The sequence below is a fragment of the Prinia subflava genome, chromosome 20 (assembly GCF_021018805.1).
Source record: "Prinia subflava isolate CZ2003 ecotype Zambia chromosome 20, Cam_Psub_1.2, whole genome shotgun sequence".
NCBI lineage: Eukaryota > Metazoa > Chordata > Aves > Passeriformes > Cisticolidae > Prinia > Prinia subflava.
In genome coordinates this window covers 7,193,868-7,215,958 of record NC_086266.1, presented here as the reverse complement: position 1 = coordinate 7,215,958, position 22,091 = coordinate 7,193,868, and the positions used below count along the sequence as shown (strand labels likewise).

Here is a 22,091-nt window from a genome sequence, read left to right as displayed (position 1 = left end):
CGCCCCCGGCGCGCGCTGCGCAGGCGCGGCGGGAGGGCCGGCGATGAGCGTCCTGCTGCCCAATATGGCGGACTTCGACACGATCTACGAGCTGGAGGAGGAGGACGAGGAGGAGCAGGATGAGCCCGAGCCCGTGGTGCGGAGCCAGGAGCTGCCCCGGCCCCGCGACGCGCCCGATCCCGTAGCGGTACGGGGCGCCGGGCACATCACCGTGTAAGGAAGGAGCGGGGGCAGCGTGAGGGGCCGGTGTGGCGGGGCGGTGGAGCCGGGCGGGAGCGCCGGGAGGGGTGAGGGCAGCGGGAGCACCGTGCCCCGGCCCTGGCGGCCCCAGGCTCCCGCCCCGCGGGGCCCAGAGCCCTGCTCCCCCCTCCCCTGCTCTGTCAGGGGAGCCGTGCTTCTAACGTGGGCATTTTCCGGTAGCTCGAGGAAACCCCCAGGCGTGAATGAACAGCCGGAGTTGGCTGTTGGGTGCAGAGGCTGCAGCGCAGCCCTGGCAGCCCTCCCTGGTTGCTCCTCTTTATGCAAACAATTTGTTAGATAAAAAGCAAAGTCCACGCGATGCGAGGACGAACGGCGTGTTCAAACCATCTCGCTGTGACCCTTGTGTGCCACAGCTGAGGCAGGGAGCCCCCACACTGCACTGCAGAGGAGGCTCCTGCCTGTGCCGTACTTTATCTACCCCAAACTTAGTTGGGAGTTTGGTTTAGATTGAGTGTTTTTATCACTGGAACACTGCGTGAGCCAGAATGTTTGCTGCTCATTTAAACAGTGAACAGAAGACGAGCAAGCTGTGTTTCCTTATATGTAATGTTTACTCATAGGGATTTTCTTAGTATTCCTGCTCCAGCAAGCTGAAGAATTAATAGAACCAAGTGCATCCTTAACAAATTGTCACGTTAATTTTCACGGCAGGGAGGGAGGTAGTGAAATTTATGTATTGCAGAGACCCACCAAGCTCGTGTTGCTTTGGCTCTTTCATTGGATTGCATAAAATTCCCATTTCTCTCTGTAAATAGGTGCAGTGTGATCTAAGTCCCTGCAGCAAAGGCACTGGGTGGGGAAGGCTCTCCCATCCCGTGGGAAGCGGTGTTGGAGCTGGTGCTGTGTTCTCCTGGAGCCTGGAGCAGGGTTGCATTGAGCTGGTGCCAGTGGGGAGTTGCTCTGCTGCACCGCAGTGCATTTGCTCGTGCAGATGGAATTTCTTTGTGTCCTCTCCCCAAATAGCTGCTGGCCTGACTGAAGGAGAGGTAGAACACAGGCAAGATGCTCAGAATACCAAGTACCCATCTTAGGAGTTACCTGATTTGAAGTGCTGAACTAGAAAAAAAACATTACCCACTCAGCTGCTTTGCTTTCTGTGATGCTTTTTGTATGTTAGGGATGTTACTTACAGTTCCTTCTTGGCTCCAGCATCTTTTTGGGATGGGCAGGAGCATCTCCAAGAACTAGTGATGTCTACATCAAACAAAGCACTCTTGTCAGTGAAGTGGGAATCCTTAGCTCGCCATGTGCCCTTGTAACCACCTGAGCTGAATCCCCACCCAACTTATTTTCCCTTTCTCCCACTCCTCTCAGCTTTCTTCCTGTAACAGGACCTACCTGCACAGTAGGAAGCAGCTTTTATCAGCTTATGCTGTATTTTTAAATCTCCTTATACTGATAAAAACAGTTATTTGATGTTACCAATAAAATGCAAGTAAACTCTGTACACTGGAGTACATAACCTTAACCTACTATTAAATGGGAACTGGTTTGCTTCCCAAAGTTTGTGTGTTGGAACTCTGTCACTTTTTGATCACACAGATGCTGCTGCTTTTGAAATCAGTTGGCTGCAGAAGCAGCCTGCTCCAGTTACTGAAGGGAGAGACATCACCCAGGAAAACCTGGGTTTGTTTTCTGAGCCTGTCTGGAGTACTGCTAATGAAAATATCTGTTCTGACAAGTCAGCCAATATTAAAAAAAGAAAACCAATTATCTTTATAAAGCCATTGTTTTCCTTGGATTTATGTTTCACCTGTCTCCTGTTCCTCAACTGATACTGGCCTTCTTGGATACTTTTGGTGTATAGAGAAGGGATAATTCTCAAATTCCAGGGTCATCTGCTTCAGCTTTTCATGCCCAGTTCTTTTATGAAACTCCCAAGTTGGTAGATTCAAACACTCAGTTGGTTTCTTGCAAGATACTTTTTATTCTTAGGACCTTGTCAGTGAGCTGCTCACTCTAACAGAGTAACTTTTGCAGTATCCAACAGTACTAAATATAAATTCCAAGAGTTTTCTGAGGGTATTTAGCAAGATCTTGCTTTTCCCACTTCACTTTTGCTAGCCCTTCTATCCCTGTGTGTGTTAAGAGTGACCATGTAAGGTGTATTTTTATTTTAGTCAGAGAGGACATCTAAAACTGGTTGGCAAAATCTGTGTTCATCTTGCCTAGGATTCTTTGAAAAAATTCTGTCATATTTATTGTTTTTGAAAGCTTTTGAATTTTAGCACAATCAAATTGCTAGGTCCTAATAAATGCCTTTTCTTCTGCAATTCCATTTTGATGAGTTATAAACACCTTGTTTGCTGTTTCTCCCATAGTCAGTGTGACTCTGCTTGGTGTCTCCACACAGACATTTGTAGTGAGGACTGACTCATGCCTAGCAAAGGCAATAACTGCCAAAAACAGAGCAGCAACCAACCTGTAACCTGCTTATAGGGTTGTATTTATCTGCTGTAATTTTTCCATATCATTAAGTCCATGTGGATGGATGGTAATGAGGTAATGAAATAGCCATTAAACATATTTTTGCCATTAGTATCCAGCTTCCTGCTGAAGCTTGCAAACCTCCTGGTTTGGCTAGAAGTTAACTTTTGGTGTTTTATCCTGTTTTGTGTAGGAGTGCCCCAGGGACCCACAGTCCAGGTGCTGATGAAAGGTTTATTTTCACCAGTGGAGGAAGGGAGGGAAGAGCCAGTTGAGATAACATTTGATTATTGTCTGGTATTGTTCCACCTTCCACATATTTAAAATAGCAAATGACCTCAGCCTTCCACTCATTACCAAAAACTTCATTTTCCAAAACATTATCCATGGGTAAGGATTCTTGGATATTTCTGTTGGCTTCACAGGAAAATGTTCTGAAGGAGATTCCAGCTCAGTGCTCTTGAGGAGTGTCATCTTTACCCTGTAATGCTGGCCAAAGCTGATTCCTCCTGAAGAGCAGGGTGGGATCTGAGCTCCACTCCTGCAGAGAGTTAAACATAACCTGGATTAGGTGTGGGGAAAGGAGCTGTGCTCCAAGGGGGCTGGAGAACTTCACTAAACAGGTTTAACTTGTGCACTCTAGTAAGGCTGATTACTATCTACAAATACAGGAGTGGGAGAGATGAGAATGAGATGAGGGTTAAGCCAAACAAAATAAAAAGGCGAAGCACCTGTAAATATTTCTCTTCTAGATGTAAGAAAGTGTTTCCAAAATCTTCCTGTTTCAGTTCTGGGGACAGAAAACCTGAGCTCCTGCTTTGTAAGCTAATAAACATTATCTTGTGGTACCTGTTGCAGGTGAGCTTTGCAACTGGTGGTTCAAGATGTTCATTTAACTGAGGGATTTATGCATTTCTCTTATTATAGCTCCCTGGGACAAGTTGTGTTCTCGCCACTCTGCAGAAGGGAGAAAATGAGGTGATGGGATTTGCCTGATGCCATCCATGAAAACAGGGAAAGAGGGCCAGAAGTGGCAAGTGAGGTCATCCTAGTTCTGTCTCAGCCTCTAGGAAACAGTGCCTGGCTTTTGGAGGTACTTGTCATGCAGTGAGAAAAGTGCAACCAAAGGACGTGGGTGACTGATCTGAATTTCTAAATGTTACACTTTGGGCAGCTTGCACTGAGGAGTCACAGAACTGGCCCAGAAATAAATCACCACCAACTGCTGTTTTAAATGACTTAAAGGACAGCTACTGGAATTGATGTTAGAATGATTTGTAAATAAACTGAATTTTAGAAGATTTCATAGCCCTGCTCATGCTAGATCACTAGTCTGTTGTAGGAAGTCTTAATTAAGTTAATTACCTCTTGATCAAGGCTTTAGATTTTAACTTCCTTACATGAAAGATTCTAATAACACTTCAGTACTTTTATGTAGTTGCCTGTAAAGCTGTACAACTGTATAACATCCTGCTTCCATATTTTTATTTTATTTGGTTGTTGAGTCACCCCTCTGCTCCATCTAACAGGAGTTTAATGTTTCTAAACCCTGTAGTAAATAATCACAGAATAGTCTGTAAAATTTCTAGAGACATTTTATTAAAACTGTGCTAAAGGCCATCAGTGATTCTGACTAAATATAGTATTTAAAGTGTAGTTAAAACATAAAGTTATATTCTTTAGCCACTCACAGGTGTCAGTGTGAGAGATGCCTTTCTGTAACTCAGGTTTCCTGGATGTGCTGCAACTGAAGGGAGTGTTTGGCAACTAATAAAAATTTGGGGGTTTTAATATGTTTCATGACATCAGCTTTGAAATTTAACCCGAAACATTTTGTGATCTTGCATTCCTAATCAGATTTATTAATCTGAAAGCACTAATTTATCTTGTTCTTTATGGAAATTGGGGTGCAATAGGAATTTTAATGAGTGTATGTGATCAGTGAGATAAAAGACACTACCTGTGGCGTAGGAAGTGTTTGAACTCTGAATTGTTGAAGGTCAGAGGAGGGTTCTGAGGAGCAGCTGGTGCATTTGCTCTTTATTTTCATTTCTTTTGCTGTTTCCTAAGCTTCTGCTCCTGGCCACTGTAAGAATCAGTGTTGTGGACAAGATGGACCTTTGGCATGATTTAGTGGAATTGGTCTGTTATATGGGTAGAGTAAATAATTCTTGAATTTTCCAGTAGTTCTTTTATTGTGTTGTCTGATTGCTCCTGCCTTGTGATCATTTCAGGTTGTTCCATTGCTGATGCACAGAGAAGTCTGTGTTCCTCAAAGCAACCTTGTGAATGTGCTTTATAATTTTAGTCTTTTTTTTTTAAGACTGAAAAGACTATTTCATTGCTCTCCAAGCTTCTTTAAACTAAATATATAACATTACAAAACCTGGAAGATTTCGGCTTAAAAGGAAAAGGTACAAAATGTGGAGGCTGACTTGCCAGATTACAAAGGGAATGAAAATGTGCTATATTAGTAACCTTTGTGCTTGCCTAAAATCTTATTGTTTTTACTGTTTGGGTTTTTTTGTAATGTTTTACACAACTGCTGCTCTTTACAAGAGGCTCTAACTTAAATTATTTATCAGAGGACCGGATCAAACTTCACCAGTGTTGTTGCCAAACATTTCAGTTGCTGGATTTCTAGAGACAGCACAAGTTCTTCTGTTCTGCCTCTCTCTCCTTTAAGGTTGATTTGACTTTTTGTTAATTCTGAACAATTTCCATGGTCAGTTTTGGGTATCTGGGTTATTACACAGTGCACAGGAGTGTGTGTGTGTGATATTAGGATGGACACTGATGTCCAGGGGAAGGTGTTGGAATCTTTAAGGTCCTTTCCAACCCAAACCATTCCACAATTCTGTGATATTTTAGCAATGCTGGTGTTGGTGCAAGGGACCAGTTTGGAGTATGGCAGGTGTCAGTTTGACTCAAAGCAAAATTGTTTTTTCAATAACTCCTACAATACCAAAGGTATTTGTGCTCTTCTTTTTGGCAGTGATTCTTTCAGGTATTTTGATATTTTTGAACACAGATACTCAGGAGATAGTTTAGCAGAGCTGCCTTGATGTACAATATATTTAACAGAATGTAGCTGAGGGCCAGCTGCTGCTGTATTTTGTTAAATTACTGAATTTTGAAGGTCCAGGAGTTTTGGAATAAGTAATAACAGATTTGCAAGCCAAATGCAGCTCCCTGGAGCTTTCACAGGTTATGGTGGAAACCTTTTGCTCAAACCCCAAAACACTTCAGTGAAGAGTAGTCACAGTGGTACCCAAAACTTAATTTTCTTGATGCTCATAGTTGTTGTAAAACTGTCCTTTGTGTTGGCATTTTTTGCATGAGGCACCTTAACTCTGCCCAAAGGAAGTTTTTAAAACCACAATGTTACAGATTCCTAAGATGATGATGAATGGGTTCCTTAAAACAAAATTCATCTGTTGCATGTGGAACAATTGTATGTGTAAGAAAGTGAAAGGATTGCTGAACCTGGGATTTCAGAGCTGGAGGGTTTTTTCTTGCAGAAATCAAAGATTGAAACTTGCTGCCATCCAGTTGGAAAAGAGGAGGAACTGGAGTAAGGCACCAAGCTGTGTATGTGTCTGGAAATGACTGAGTGGTACACGAGACCTTGTATTAACTTAGATCAAAAGCTCGTGAAATAATGCAAATGCAAGGGCAAAAGAAATTAAGAGTGGTTTCTTTTTAAAGTAAAAACTCTTATTACATTTTTGTATTAAGGGAAACGAAATAAGTTAGGTGGAATATATTTTGTTTGTCTCTTTTGTTTTCAAGGTTTGGCTTGAGCAACAAGTTTGATACAGAATTTCCTTCTGTTCTGACAGGGAAGGTAAGTGTGAGATTAAACTGTTCTTTTCAATGGGAAGAGCCAGTGCATCCAGTGGTTTCTGTGTTGGATACCTGAGCATGAACCCACTAAAAGCTGTTCCCTGTGTGACCCAGCTGCTGCCCAGTCCCTCCGTGCAGCTGGAAACAAGAAGGAAGGATTGGCAGTGATTGTTATCGTTATTGACATTCCAAACACAGCAAAGCTCACCGTGGGTCTGTCTGGTTCCATGCAGACATGAAAGCAACACTCACTTAACCTTGCCTTTTAATACCTGGAATTTGTGCTCCCTCCTGGGTGAATTAAATCACTACAAATACTGGACCTCTCTTTTGAGTAAGCCTGACAAGCCTTGAGTTTGTTTAGACACATCTCTGGAAGTGAATCTGTTTTATGTGAAGCTTTACAGAACAAAACATAGTGTTAAATCTACAAATTAGGTAGGTTTTTAGTACATTTTCACAAATATTGTTTAGTTCTAAAAATTAGTGGTGACAAGTCTCTTGCTTTCCCTGGAGTCCTGTCATCTTACTTGATGCAAGTGTAAGAAACTGTAATTTGTAGCTGTTAATTCAGTCTTCACTAAATTCTTAGTTAGTTTTAAATTATTTTTGTAATTGTATTTTTTAAAATCTTTTAATTGCTTAATTCTTTTTCTCTTGAATTTTTTTCTTCCTGCTGTTTCACTCTCTAGTGCTTTGTTTTTGCTTTGATTTGTATCCCCCTGGTGTATCTTTTCCAGAATTTGGGAAGAAAAAAGTTTATTTGGCTCTGTCTACTTTGTCATCCCATAGAGCTGCACTCCCTCTGCAGCCCCTTGCGGAGGTTGAGTCATACCAGCAATCCACTGAGCACAGCTGGATGTTTGCTCCTGCTTCTGCCAGATCCCTCTGGGCTTGCTCCTCCTGTGTTTTCACACCAGAGTACAAAGAATAAAATCTTTGTGGTGAGGTTGTCCAGCTGCAATGAAAGCAGTACCCCTGAAAAGCAGGTTCTGCTTGGAGTTTTGGGGTGCTGAAAATCAGCCTGGGAATTCTGCCTTGATTTAGGATCTCACTGAGCTCAGAAATACAAATCTACTGATTCCAGTGTGAGGGCTGCTGACAACACTTTGCATTCACCACTTTGTCTGAGGCTTATCCTTTTCTGGGAAGCTCTTTCTGATCACTAAACAGCCACAGTACATTTTGGAAAAAGCTATTTTATGTTCTTCTACTCAAGTTGTAGTTTATTGTAAATAAGCCTGTAGAAAATCCCAGGCAAGAAACATTAAAACTAAATTTAATTATATAATTTCATCTCTTTCTGCCTCTCTAAAATATATTTGGGTTATTAAAAAAACAAACCTACAACCAGGTCTACACTTTATAATACCAGCATCAATGGCTGTCACATTTTCCACTTGATTGTCCTCCTCTTGTTAAACAGACAGTGAGCAAAAGCTTAATTTAAAGTCACTTGAGTGCTTGGACTTAATTTAGCAAAGAGAGGAAAGAGGAAATTCTTCTGTTGGCATTTACCCTTCTTGTTCTGTGGGTGTAATCAGTGCTGCAGGAGTGGCATGGGCAGGGGTTTGCTGTATATGGGGATGCTCCTCTGATGAGAATTTTGATATTCTGTTATCTTGTGGATTTGAGGGACTTTCTGAGCAAGGAAATGAATTCCCTTTTGTCAGGGGAGAACACCAATCAAACAAGATAGTAAACACATTTTTCTTCCTGCCTGCCACACACTGCCATGAAAGACATTAAAAACCACAGTTGTGGGTCTTTGGGTTTTTAATACTTTTGTCAATTGCAAGAAATAAAAAATCTGCTTCTTCCTCTGGTTGAGGCAGTCAATCATCTTAATCCCTCTTGAAAATGAAAATTCAGTCATTTTTTCCAGTAAGTTTTTCTTCAAATACCCTGTTAAATAATTTACAATAATCGGTATCCTAGTCAACTGAGACCCTACTTTAAGATACTCTGTTGTTAAAATGTAATTTTTTTGCTTTTTATGAAATGAAAATTTATGAAAAACAATGACTGTTTATATTTACAAATTGGGATTAAAATGTTTACTCTGAGCTTGCATCAGTCCTCAGCTACTCTAAGACAATGTCATAGTTTATTCATTTTGCCTGTGTAACATTAAGTTTAATGGCTTTGTTGTCCTCTGTGAATTGATATTGATAATAAATCCCATCTGCTAATGGAGTGTAAGAGATGAAGCTATTAGATGGACTTGCTGGAGTTCTCAGTGGTACTGGTTTTCTTTTGAATAAATACAGATGTAACAGTTGCAGGTTTTTAAAGCAGGATGAAAATCTTAATTGGAGAAAACTCTGTGGCTGCAGCTTTCTCCTAGATGCACAAACTTTTGGGATTTATGCCACACTCTTGTGTTAGCAATTTACTTAAGCTTCCTGCCCTCAGTTTGCCCATCTACATAATGATGGCAGCAAACCTTGTGATTTTCTTTTTCTGAAATCTGGAATCCCCCTGTTCCTTTTCCCATTTTCCCAGTCTCCTATTTTTACAGGGACTGCATAGCAGTTGCAGGTTAGCCTAGGGCTACATGCTTGTAATTACATCTTCAGTGTTTAATTGGGACTTAATTTGCTGCTTTCCTTGGGAGAGGTGCATGTGTACATTTGAGGGTAGAGCACAGGCAATAAAATAATAAAGAAAAGGAGAATCCCAGGTACATCAGATGTTTGGCCTAGTTAATTCAGATGGATTAATATTTGTCTTGCAGGATGAGACACAAACTCACCTGGTTTGTAAATCCCGAGCCAGGCTTCTTTGCAATGGAACATTATAAGAAAAGATTTGACTACACTTAATACAGAGGTAGTATTTAACTTTTAATAATGTAATTGGACCTTGGCCTAAATTGGAATGGTGGTTAAATTTAAATTGTGTGCTACAGGATTATTAATTCTCTTAAACAATCTCTTAACAAAATATTCTGTGTGCTATGGAGCACAATAGCACACACTGCTCCAGGTGACCAGAAAATGATGGAGGCAGTGATCCTTAAGGGGAAAAGTGGAATTTCCTGCTCTGATCTTGAAACAAAAGGGGTCCTGCCCAGAGAGGAGTGTGCAGGGCAGGGCAATGTGAGCCATAAACTCAGGGCTGGGCATTGTGGTGCCGTGTGATTGATAGGGCTGGTGATGATGATGATGATTGAAGGAGAAAGATCAGCCCTGCTGGGCCTTACAGGCTCCCTTCCTGTGTTTGGAGATCCTCTGCATCCTGTTGTAAAATATTATGACACCCCCTCCTTCCCTTTTATGTTTTTGTTTTTGTTTTTTCCCTCCTGAAACGAACTAATGTCCTTTCCCAAGGTGTACAGCACAGCCAGGAGCAAAGTGCTTATCTCATTCTTTTCAAGAGCCAGACACAAACTCTCCAAGAGATTTCCAGAATTACTCAAAGCTAGGCTTTCTTAGGGAGCTGTCTTTGTGCAGGAGGAGCTGTTAATTCTGATTGTTTGAAATGCATCAGCCCCTTCACATACACCTTTCAGAAGCTGTACCTGCAAGAAGAGTTAAAATTGTGCCAGAAAATTAACAGTTCTGTGATGACTTTCATTTGGATTCCATTTCATTATTAGATTAGAACAGTTATTTACAGGTATTTTGTTCTTAATCACCGTGTAACAAAGCTTAACTGTCACTGGGCTGTAATCTGAGCAACAAAATTGTGATTTCTTCTGTTTATCACAACATGAGGCTTATCTTGTGATAAATAGCAGAAATCACAGTTCTTCTGATCTCCAGCTCCTTTAGTTTCAGATGAAGATGTGTCGTTAGTGACAGAAATATTTGTTGTGATTCCATTTCCTAAAGGCAGAAACAATCCAACAGTCTGGGTTAGTCAAAAGCATTTTAATTTCATCTCATGTTGTAGCCAAGAGATTCACCTTTACATGAAAATATTTGGTGAGTTAGCAGGTAGTGGTGCTTTCATAGTATTATATTAAAGTAAATGTCACACCAGAATTCCTAAAAGGGGAATTTTCTGTTGCTTAGTGGCATCCAAAGTTGGTTTCTGGTTTAGACATTTCCTGTGCAGAATAGAGAGTTCTTCAACTTTCATCTTAAAATGTAGGAACATGTTAACCTGATGTGAACAGTGACTCCCTAAAAATTATCACAGGGACAGGGAATCTCCCTCTGCTTTCTTTTTAGCTCCCAGATTTTCCTGCCAGCTGTGATCTGAGAATGTGGTTGAGTTCTCTTTGTGTTGGATGTTACCATGATCAGGGTTACTCTTGTTAAACTGAATTCTGGGCCGTGCCATTCCATTGTCTTTGGCAGGTTTGTTCAGCTGCATTTGGAGATTGGGCTGTGTTGTTGTCAAGGTCCAGTGAACTTTGTGTCTGAAGGAAAAGGAAACATTCTTTTTTCTTAGGGAGTCTCATTACAAAAGTATAAATGAGTTCTAGAAAAAAAACCTACTGATTTTCATATTTTTATGTATACAGAATGTAAAATTCTAAAAGGTTTATCAAAGGAGGTGCCATTTGTAAGTATCTAAATATGAGGCCCGTGGAAACTTCCTTAGGAGTTGAGAATGCCAATTAATGGAGGAATCTCGGTTTACTTTGAGGCAGTGACTGCAGCAGCTGTCTGAGGTTACTGCAAACCACCAGCCCAGATGTTCTTTCCTACAAAACTCTCCCACGTTGAAGATGAAATGGTTTTGCTCATGTGCATCTGGTATTTGTTATATCCCAGTACAAGATCTGGCACTGGCAGAGAAATCCATAAAACCTTGTTCCAGAGACATTCAAGCACAGGACAGTTTGCCCCATTACAATGGGATTTTTTTCATTGCAGATGTCCCAGTACAAAAGATCTCAGGGTTTATGTGACCCTTTCCTTTCTTTTTTTTTTTCCCTAAACTAAGGTGTCTCTGGTAAAACAATTTTTTTAGTTGCTCCATTGTAGATGTAAAACAAAACAGTCTATTTAATGTGGGAGGTGGGCAAAATAATTATTTTCTATATATTTATTAATTCCTACTATAAAATACTCACAGTTAAATTATGTTCTTGTGTTATTAACTGTGGGTCTGGCTTGTGTGCAAGCCCAGCTGCCCCCTGACTCTGCAGTGCCTGGTGACCTGAATGGCCAGGAAACAGATGTTGTATTTATTTACTCCCTTCCCTGCAATGCTTTCAGGAATTCAGCTCAACAGGCAGAGGCAGCAGCATCAGGTCCTCTCCATTTCCTGCCCCGTGGCTTTGCCCCTGCTGAAAAGGATCTTTGTCATTCACTGAACTTTGCTTGGTGTTGCTGCCCTGGTTTGCAGTCAGATGAGCAGAGCTGGGCTTGCCTGGGGGCTGTGGGGCAGTGGCACAGCTTTGTGTACAGACTCACTCCAGATTTGCATCACCATGGCAAGTGGGTAGAAAGATGAGGGGTTTTGCTTTGAGTTGTGCCTGCCTGCTCAAGTCTCTTGTTGGTCCTGATTTTTTCTGCTTTGTGTCTTTGAATGCTGGATTGTGTTAGAATCAAGGGTGTCATCTTGGAGTCACTGCCTCAAATCCATGTTCGACTTGTCAGGTGGAAGGGACTTGGATTCTGTAGGGAGATGAGGGATTTGGGGTAGGTGAGAAATGAGTTATTGGAGAAAAAAGCTTCTTTCTGATACAAAATGGGGGTTCCATGTTGACTCTGCAGTGGCAATACAGGTATAAAATACTCCTTAATTTCAAAAAGCTAGTTTTCAAGAAGTAGACTTTATTCCTAACCCTGTACAAGGCGCATTTCTCTGCCTTAAATACAATCCAGTGTATTTCTTTCTGGGCTTCCCTGTTTTAGGAAGCAGCCACAGGGGAAGTTGTGGCTTCAGTATGGGCCACTTCAGGAAGTTATTTGTGGACAGAGCCTTCACCCAGGCACAGTGCAGACTTAGACTGGTGTGACATTAATTTGGACAATATTCCCCTTTCTGTGATGCCTATTTTTACTGCAGAGCTCCCACATTCCCTTGGAAAGCAGAGCTCTGTCACTCTTCCATGTTTTTGCTCAGTGTAGCCAGTGCATGTATTGCCCAGCTGTGTCCCAGTTCTGATTTTGTCTGGGCCCATTGTGTTTTCAGGCCCATTAATTACTGGTGCAATAAATATGGATGAGGCTGCTCATCTAAAAGATGTTTGGCTTTTTAACTCGGGTTGGTGCAGCGCACACACCAGAAATGAATTTGTTGCAGGAAAATGACTTTTCATGCTCACTGAGTGACCAATGCTTTAGAAGATGGAGCAATTTTCTGTTTCATTTTAACCTGTAGAGGCAATTTCTGAGAAAAAACACCCGTGCTGGCTCTCCCTGAAGCTGAGCCCTTCTGTTGCAGGTGGCCCCTGAGGAATTCAAGACCAGCATCAGCCGGGTGAACGCGTGCCTGAGGAAGAACCTCCCTGTCAATGTGAAGTGGCTGCTCTGTGGCTGCCTGTGCTGCTGCTGCACTCTGGGCTGCAGCCTGTGGCCCGTGGTCTGTCTTAACAAAAGAGTGAGTCCATGCATCATCTCATTCTGTGGGGTTTTTTAAAGTATTGGTAAGATTAAATAACTTCTCATAACATCTTCTCCATTTTAAAACACTGGTTCACATTCAAAAGGTTATTCTGGTTTCCACCTTAGAAAATAGAAAACATTTCAAATGACACCAAATTACCAGTTGGCTCAAGAGTTTTAAGAACAGCTGATCTTATCTCAGTTCAAACAGGATGAACCCTCAATTTCCAGGATTTCTCAAGGTCTAAGAATTGAGTGCAGAACTGAAACTTCATGACCTTCAAAGAGTGGCAGAATTAGACTGAAAAATCACTTTTCCTCTTCACACCCCCATCCCTATTCCCTCCACCCCCCAAATAAATATTTTTAAAATTTAAAAATAACTTTTTTTATGCAATAGACACCATAACATCTCAGAGCTGTGGTTTTATTTGCTGTATTTTACTGTACTGTTTCTGTTAAGAACAAGTACAAATTTATTTTTTAAAGACTTCCCCTCCAATTGAGAGTTGACCACTCCTGTAATCAGGTCCAAAGTAGGAATTTTGAAAAGCACTTCAGTAATATCAGGTAAACACGATCTCAATTACCTCTGTGGTTTAGGTTTAGAATTGATTTATCACAGCAGTAAATATTGAGGAAGTGCATTAATGTGTGAACTTATTGAAGTGCTCATCACTGAAGCTGCATCACTCAAAACTTACAGAACAGTTCTAGTGCAGTTTCAAAGCCATTTTTAATATCCCTGTACCAGTGAAAATCTAAATAATGCCCATGTGGTGGTGTAGTATTAATTATATTAAATTCTTAGGGCTACAGAGAATATGCATCAGGTAGGGAAAATGATGGCACTGCCCTGGCAGTGTGAGGGTGATAACAGTGCAGTGATTAAAATTACATGTGTACCATGCAGGAACATCACAGTTGTCTTTTTGTGACCTTCAAAATCACTGAAACTTGAGAAATCATCTCCTCTCCACAGCTGTAGGAGGAGCAGGACATGAAGGACACATTTGGTAGCCAGGACTTGAAAATTTGCTGTGAACTGGAGTTTGGTGGTGAGGGTTTTTTTTCAAGATCCAGATCACAATTCCATTAGCAAAATCTGGAAATTAAATGTATGGAAATCTGTGTTTTCAGTAGAACACCTGCAATGAGTGCAGGATGGGGCCAGGAGAATTTGGTAGACTCTGTTTTGTTGGCTGTGGGAGGTAAAAACACCAAATCCAAAGAGATTTCTTACTAACTAAATGAACTTTGGAAAAGCCACAGGCCTAAGTTGGACTTAATCTGGGAAGTTTTTCCAGTGATTCTAAGTTAGCAAAAACCAATGAGTGTTTCCTTTTTTGAAAAAGGAGGAAGGGGGGTTGAAGTGATAAGATTTCCATTTATTTCTTCTTTGCTTCATTCTGCTTTTATAAAACTTAACTTACTATAAACGAACCTTAGCCAGAAATGCAGTAGTGAGCTCCTTCTGGATGAGACAGGCTGCTGAGCCATTTCTGATACACTTCTGACTTCCTTTCTAGACTAGAAGATCAATTCAGAAGTTATTAGAATGGGAAAATAACAGATTATATCATAAGGTAAGAAAAAAGTGCCTTTTTTCAGCTTTAAGAATATTGGCAGTGAAGGATTTTACAGTCTTGTCATAATTCCATATTTCCTACTGATCCTAAATAATAGATTCTGATAATTCAGTATTGCTAATGCTTGTGCATTACCCATCCAAACAAGGCTGTGCTAATCTTTTGTAAATTATTTCCTTAGCTTGGTTTGCACTGGAAGCTGAGTAAAAGGAAATGTGAAACTAGCAATATGATGGAATATGTGAGTATTGCTTGTTACTTACTGCTATTCATCAGAACTGTAAATTAATAGAGAAAATTCTTTACTTAGTGACCCCGTGCAAAAAGATCTCCCAGAGAAATGTGCACTTTGGTCTGTAATTTGGAATTAGGGAGACCCACTGGGACTTTCTGCATTGGAGTGATTCCACACCAGCACCAGTCTGCAATTCTTTAACTTAACCCACCTTTTCCAGTGGTTTCCATAATTCCTTTAATTCTAATAATTTTGCAGAAATATTGCATCTTTATAGTAATGTGATTTTTTGGTTGGACTTTTTCTTTTGTGTTTTTAGTTTGTTTTGGTGGGTTTGTTTGTTTTTGTTTGGGGTTTTTTTTTGCCAGCTCTAAATTTCACATGGTTGGAAACAAGACAGACCTTGTAGGAAAGCAGAATTTTAATATTTCTGTGCTTCTACCACTCCCCTATCCACTTTAACATGTGAAGACTGTGTAGGCTTTATTAGGGAAAGAGACCCACCCCCAAAAAAGCCAAGCACCCAGATTCCCTCTATTTCAGAATGTCTGGAATCTGCTTTGTTACCCTGGGGAACATTCCCTCCTCACTGACTAGCTCAGATATATTTGGTGTTATCAGTTAGCTAATGTTCATGGAAATTGTGCTGAAGCTTTGAACCTTTTGGTTACTGTCTTCTGTTCTTGTCTTTTTCCCTCTTCAACAGGTAATATTAATAGAGTTCTTACCAAAATACCCCATATTTCGACCTGACTGAGGAACACCATTGGTCTTTCATGTTACCTGTCATTTTCTACCCTTAGTGCCTTGTAGATGATTTTGGAAAGAAGATGGTCTACTTTGCTGTGACTTAAAAATGTTCTTCAGTAGAAATCTTCCTTGCTGTTACTTTCTTTTGTTAAGAAGAGAACAATTTGCACATTTTTTTATGTTCAACGAGGCTTCTATGTTGCACTCTGAATTTTTAACATTACCAATAACTGATAGAGTTGCCACTAGGGATCTTAACATCAGTGCTGCTTAAACTTGTTCTGAGCATGCTGCCTTATTAATTTCTCTCTTTGCTGTCCTCCAACGTGCATCCTAAAGCTGTGTCCTCCTAGATTTCATCCTGAGTGTTGCAATCCTAGAAACCCTCAGTAGGAATGTCCAGGTAAACTCCAGTAGTAACGATTTTAGTAGAACCTGCTTGCATAGGACTTGCAATCAACAGCACTGGTTTTGTCCTGCACTTTGCAAAATCATCATTTACATTTAGGGGGGTTCATTAGTTTACCCACTATGGATTTGTAAATATTGACTCTTTGCATAATGTAAAGTGTGGTATGCCAAGGTTTACAGAATGTATTATAGCTCTTATTCTATTGCCAACAGTCCCCCAGCATCTGTCCACGTGCTCGTTCCCCCGGGATTGTACAGCCCCACCCACGCTGGTTCTATGGGAAAGCCATGACGAGTTTGTACATATGTCAGATGTGTAGGGCTCAGTTGCACTTTGTTTAGTAAATGGATGAAAAATGCTTAGCATTTCTGTCTTTATTTTGAGAAGTATTTCAGGTGGTGTCTGCAGCACCTGAAATACGAAGCTGAAATCTTCACCTCTGCAAAAGCTGCATTTGTGGGGTAGAGGGCAGCTGCTATTAACAAAATACCCTAAAGTCTCTTTTGAAGTGAGGAATATATGGAAGTTAACTTCTATTTTGTTTTGAAGGCAGGAAAAATTAACCTTGAATCGGAGATCTTTGTTACAAAACAAAAATTAGGAACAGCCAAATTCTAAGCTGAAGTAGCACCTTTGTTACTGCTGTGGTGTGGTTTTACTTCAGCATTTCCACAGTTAAATGACATGAAGTCCCTTCCAGTGGAAATAGGTTTTATCTCAGTCAAAGTGGAGTTTCAAAACATGCTGAGGGGAGGAAGTGCAGCAGTTGAAAGGGCTCCTGGATGTGTTTTGGCAGTCAGGCACTGTCTGGAGAGCCAGGAAAGCCTTGTGGAATTCAGTATTATTTTGGATTCTTCCCTATTTGCCTGATCTCAGGAAGGGAAGTCATTGTAGAAAAACTTCCTCTAATGGCTGACCTGAGCAAGAGCACTCGATAACAGAAAGCAAATGGGAATTGTTGCAAGTTCCCTGCCTTTCCTAACTAGAAATAACAAAGCCCAGCATGTAACTGAGCATCTGCAAGTTGTGATGGATTTCATTATCAGTGTTCAGGCATTTCTTTGCAGCATCTTGACCCCCTGCAACATCATCCCAAGTTGCTTTTTAGTTTCAGGGTGACTTGGGGTTTCCTCTGAATGTATTTGCATCTCTCCAGTTTGCAATATGCTATTAAAATACAGTATTTGTAAGACCATTGCATCCTAATACCTGTAGTAGGTCAGATTCCTTGTACACAGTGTTTACAGAAGGCCAGTTTTATGCAAGGTGTTCCTCAAAGGGAAGTTTGTGCTGTTTCCAGTCCCAGAGTGATGTTCAGAGTCTGAAATCTGAATATTTCATGCAGAAACTTTGTTTGGTAGATTGGTGACAACTAAATGTGCAATTGCATTTGTAACATGAATAAAAACCTCCTGTGTAGTTTGAAATTGTCATTAGCTACACCTTGCAACTCAGATTTCCATTGCAGAACCAAGTAAAGTGTTGTCTCCAATTTATTTCCTTTTTGGGGGGGGATGAGTGTTAACTGGAAGCAGAGAAAATAATGGCAGAAAAAGGCAGAGTAAACCAAAACTGAAAAGGCACACCCAGTTCTTTCTTTGGGTTCCCCTGGCAAATGAATTTCTGGCATAATGAACAGAACAATGGGAGTTTTTTACTGTTCTGCCAGAACTTTGTTGTGCAAAAAACTCAAGAAATCTCAGCAGGTTCTGATTTTCTTCTTCACGTGACTGTTTTCTCCCTGGATTTTTCCAGGTGGGAGAACAGGCATTTCCCATGGAGTCACAGAAGGGGCTGGGTGGAAGGGACCCCAAAGCTCCTGTCATTCCACCCCTCCTTCCACCAGCCCAGGCTGCTCAGAGCTCCATCCAAACTGGCCTTGAACGGTTAAGCACATGATATTCATTTGTAAAGTTTACATTTTAAGTACATAAATCCTGTACATTTTAATTTGTCCTTAATTAGTAATTGTGCAGTCTCAAACCATGAATGGGTCTCGTCTTTGTATTTTAATTGACATTTAATTATGTGGCCATAAAGCGACTGGTAAAGAACCAGAGCCAAACCTGTCATTTACAGTAAGCTCTATGTTTTAATAAGTAGATAAATTTGCATTAAAATGCAAAACCAGCAGCAGTATTATATTTGCATGTGAAAGACACAGGATTCATAGCTCACTGAAAGGTGAAGGCAGCTGGCAGTACTGCTGTGAACTCTGTACATGAGTTCTTTTTGCTTGGGCTGTCCTTTAATACAAAAACATCACAGGTAATTCTGTCTCCCAAGACCAGAAATCTCATTTTTGACAGTAAATGATCAGCATGAGTTGGTGAAGTGTTCACGGAGGATATCTGTCAGAATTTGTAGTAATGTAACAGATTAATGTCAGCAGAGTGAGTGCTAAAGAAAGTGCCTTGGCTGGTTCCAACACCATTGTGCAGAGGAGAAAAGGGAACTGGTTCCTCTCAGGAGTGGGAGTTTGCAGCAGATTTTTAAAAGCAGCTACTGTCTACCAAATCAGTGTTTATTTCTTGGCATCAGCATGTCGATACTAATTTTGTTTCTAGATTTTATCCAAGAAATCTTTGGGTTTGTATCTAGAAAGTTTTGTATCTGAAGAGTACTGAAGGAGTGCAGAACTCTGGCAGAGCATCAGAGCTCTTCCTTAGTCATTCCCCACCTGCTCCTGCAAAGGTGTGTTCCAAGAGGAGGGACACACAAGTGTTCAAACGTGCACACACAAGTCTAGGGAGTGTGGGTTCAGTTGTAAATGACTGACTTTAAAACAGGAAAAAATATCATTAAATCTGTGGTTTTGATAAATACAAAAAAAAAGTTCCTATGCTTTTCTTGATAGGTACAAAACTCCATATGCAAAACCATAAATGGATGTTTGTTATTGTCCCACTGACAGTTTACTACATTTTCTTGTCAACACACTACCATTGGAGCAATAAAAATGTCAAGCTATTAACATTCACCATCAATTATTTATCACTTTAGTAAGCAATGTTATGTGATTCTTCTGCCATTCTTTTGTTTTCTGCTTTTGGTGTTCTTACAGTGTTGTAACATACTTGTATTGCTTCTGAAAAGTGGTTTTGTTTAAGCTGTATGAAACTGTGTTCTTAACACTTTTATTCTGTTTACAAGTGAACAGCCACTTTTTTAACAGGACCTCACATCTGGAGAGTTTTCTCTCTGTTTTTTATTTTAAATGAAAATAAAATTCTAACTGAGCTTGCTTTCTACAATTTACTGCACTGGCTCGTGCCATTGAAAGAAGCTGGAAGTCAGACGTGCTTCATCACTTTGAGACATTTTTCTTTAATTAAATTCAAAGATGAAAACCTTGACTAGTGCAATGTGTTTATGGAAAAGAAAACAATGGAAATTTTCTGCATCTTTCCCTGTTAGGGGTGTTTTAGTGGGACGGTGGCAGTGGTGGGGTGTGTCTAAAGGAGACACACCTGACACAGCCACACCAGGGCCTTGGCTGCTTCAAAGAACAAGACTTGGAAAGCTTAGGAAGGATTTCCTAAGAAGAGAACTGCAGAATGATCATCCTGTCTGATTTTCCTGGTGCTCCACCTTCCTGCCACGACAGTGGTGGCGTCTCCATCCCTGGGAATGTTGAAAAACGTGTGGATGTGGTCCTGGGGGACGTGGTTTAGTGGTGACCGTGGTTGATGGTTGCACTTGGTGATCTCTGAAGTGTTTGCCATGATTTGGTTGGTGGGCTCACAGGCTGTCCCTTGTAAGGACATCCTGAAGGAATCTCTCCCTGCAGCATTCCTCTCCAAAAGCAGAGGTTTGCTCACACCTCACAGGGAGCCAGTGTGTGAGGGTGAACAAATCCCCGGCTGCCCGAGGGCTTTGTGCCCAGCACAACGCAGCCTTTGTGTGTGTGAGCAGCCTGGCTTTGGAGCTGTGAAAGCCAGACTTAAACCCAAAGCCTTTGGCTCATCCCTGAGGGAGAAGCACACATTCCTGAAAGGGACATGTGCAGTGTTTTTGTTGGAAGTTGTTTTGGGCAAACCCGGGAGTGGTGGGGCTGCCGGGGCTGGAGCATGGAGCTGATCGTGGATGTTGGCTGAGAAACGTAGAGAATGTTACCGGGCTGAGGGGCTGAGTCAGGAGTTAATCCCCTCGGGGCCTTAGGAGATGTAATTGCCCAGATTTAGCAGCAAAGGCCTGTGTTAGGGATATTTGGGATTTGGCCCTGCCTCACTGGAAGGCAGTCTCAGACCTGTTGGTAGAGCAGCTTTGCTGTGGTGTCTGTGCCAGTGTATTTATAATGCTGTGTCTGCCATCACTTAAACTGTTCTAGCTGACTTTATTTTTCTAGTGAAGCTTGGAGAGACTTAAACCCTTCATTTCCTAGACCAAATTAAATGTTAGCCTCCTCTCAAAAGCAAAGTTCTGTTTCTGTTCATCCCGCTTCTATTTATTTGAATTATAAATGGAGTGACCAGGTACAATATTCCAGTTAGTGCCTCAGGGCCAAGGCACCAGGTGCCATTTATTTCAGTATTGATAGTTCCCTCTCTTGTGTGAAAAGAATGTGATCCATGAAATTTAAAGGGTAATATTTGCCTCCTTAGTGGCTATATTGTATTTCTGATCCATAGCTGTCTGTGATAAATCTGGGGCTATTTCTCTTCAGCCACTTGTAGTTTGTACAGGTTCCCTGCAGACACTCTCATTATCAGTCCAGACTCCACATCTGACACTTTGTACTGGTGAATCTCTCAATATTTCCATTACTGTGTCCTCCCAGTCCTCCACTTCTCCTTGTATTTGTGCTTCCTGTAAAAGCGTTTTTGTCACAGGCTGATTCAATCTGCAAAATTAACACAAATGAGTTTACTAAAAAGATTAGTTCCCTGACAAAAGATTGACACCTGAATTTTGCTGATGATTTTCTACATGCCCTTTTACTTAGTCTCAGATCTGCTTTAAATATTTCTATTATTTCTACATCTGACTGAATGAGTAATTTCCTTGTTGTGGTTTATTTGGGAGATGGAATCTACCTGGACATGGTTGATTTACATCTGTTTATTTTATGAACATGCAAACAGCAGATTTGGGTCTGGGCTAAACTGTTGAATTCTGCATTTTCCCTAATCACTGAATGTGTTTAGCTAATGATCCATTCAATATATTCACATTTTATTTCACATTCTTTATGTAAACCTTATTATCTATAGCAGCCTTTCTTGAGCAGTAAATGAAAATTTCTGCAGGAAATAGGTTTGTGTATTTATATTCAGTGATAACAAATATAACCTGAGATTTTGGCTAGGAAAGAAACACTTCTTAACAACAGTGCTGGTCCCATGGGATAGATAATAAATTTGGAAAGAGGAATTACAGTAGCTCTCAGACTAATAAGAATTTAAAATTAAAAGGCAAATATTAATCAAAAGGTGATGACTGATCTGTATTTACTGTAAATTATATGGTGTGCAAGCCTGGAGGAGTATTTGTAAACTACTGGTTCTCCAGACAGTTTCTACAAGGATCTTCTCGGGCTTTTTCTGACAGTGAAGTGTCTGAATAGAGCAGCAAAAGGAATTCTGGGTTTTGTTGTAAATGGAAAACTGGAAAATGGAACTCCACTGTTGAGGCTTGTTGGTGAGCAGGACTTTCCCACGTCTGCAGAGGTAACCTGGATCCATGGGTATAACCAGGGGTCTCATCAGCTCCCGGTGGTTTTTGGATGTCCAAATTCCAGTTCCTACGGTGAGTATTCATCCAGCATTCCCAGTGCAGGATGCAGCAGGGCATGAGGAGCAGGAACGGACCACAGCCACACCGGAACCACAGGGCAGAGAGGGAACTTTTACTCGGGGATTTTTCTGGCACTTTTTTTTATTGCATGGAAAAGGTCACTTGCTTCAGGGTTCTCTATAATTTTTGTGAGCATTAGTGCTGAAAATCTGCTTGCTCTAAGTTTCCCTGCGGTACCGATGGAGTTAAGGGCTCCGGAGGAGAGGGCGACGCTCCGAACAGGAGCTCCCAGATGGAGCCGCAGAAGGAGCCTCAGGCGCTGCAGC

At 41.1% G+C, this 22,091-nt stretch overlaps 1 protein-coding gene across 1 annotated transcript; it reads left to right on the top strand.

Moving 5' to 3' along the window:
* Nucleotides 1-8: 8 nt before the first annotated feature.
* CHIC1 (cysteine rich hydrophobic domain 1) lies at nt 9-19,385 on the top strand. Its single transcript, XM_063416766.1, has 6 exons — nt 9-213; nt 6,481-6,535; nt 12,883-13,038; nt 14,573-14,629; nt 14,814-14,873; nt 15,574-19,385. Exons 1-6 carry the CDS (start codon nt 44-46, stop codon nt 15,622-15,624), a joined length of 549 nt encoding a protein of 182 aa, XP_063272836.1. The 5' UTR covers nt 9-43; the 3' UTR covers nt 15,625-19,385.
* Nucleotides 19,386-22,091: the final 2,706 nt, after the last annotated feature.

What these genes read in the sequence shown, in the direction of transcription:
- CHIC1 (XM_063416766.1), top strand. Translation starts at nt 44, where the DNA reads ATGAGCGTCCTGCTGCCCAATATGGCGGACTTCGACACGATCTACGAG. An exon ending in CTTCTGTTCTGACAGGGAAG is followed by an intron (nt 6,536 to 12,882) that starts GTAAGTGTGAGA and finishes CTTCTGTTGCAG; the next exon opens with GTGGCCCCTGAGGAATTCAA. An exon ending in CTAGCAATATGATGGAATAT is followed by an intron (nt 14,874 to 15,573) that starts GTGAGTATTGCT and finishes CCTCTTCAACAG; the next exon opens with GTAATATTAATAGAGTTCTT.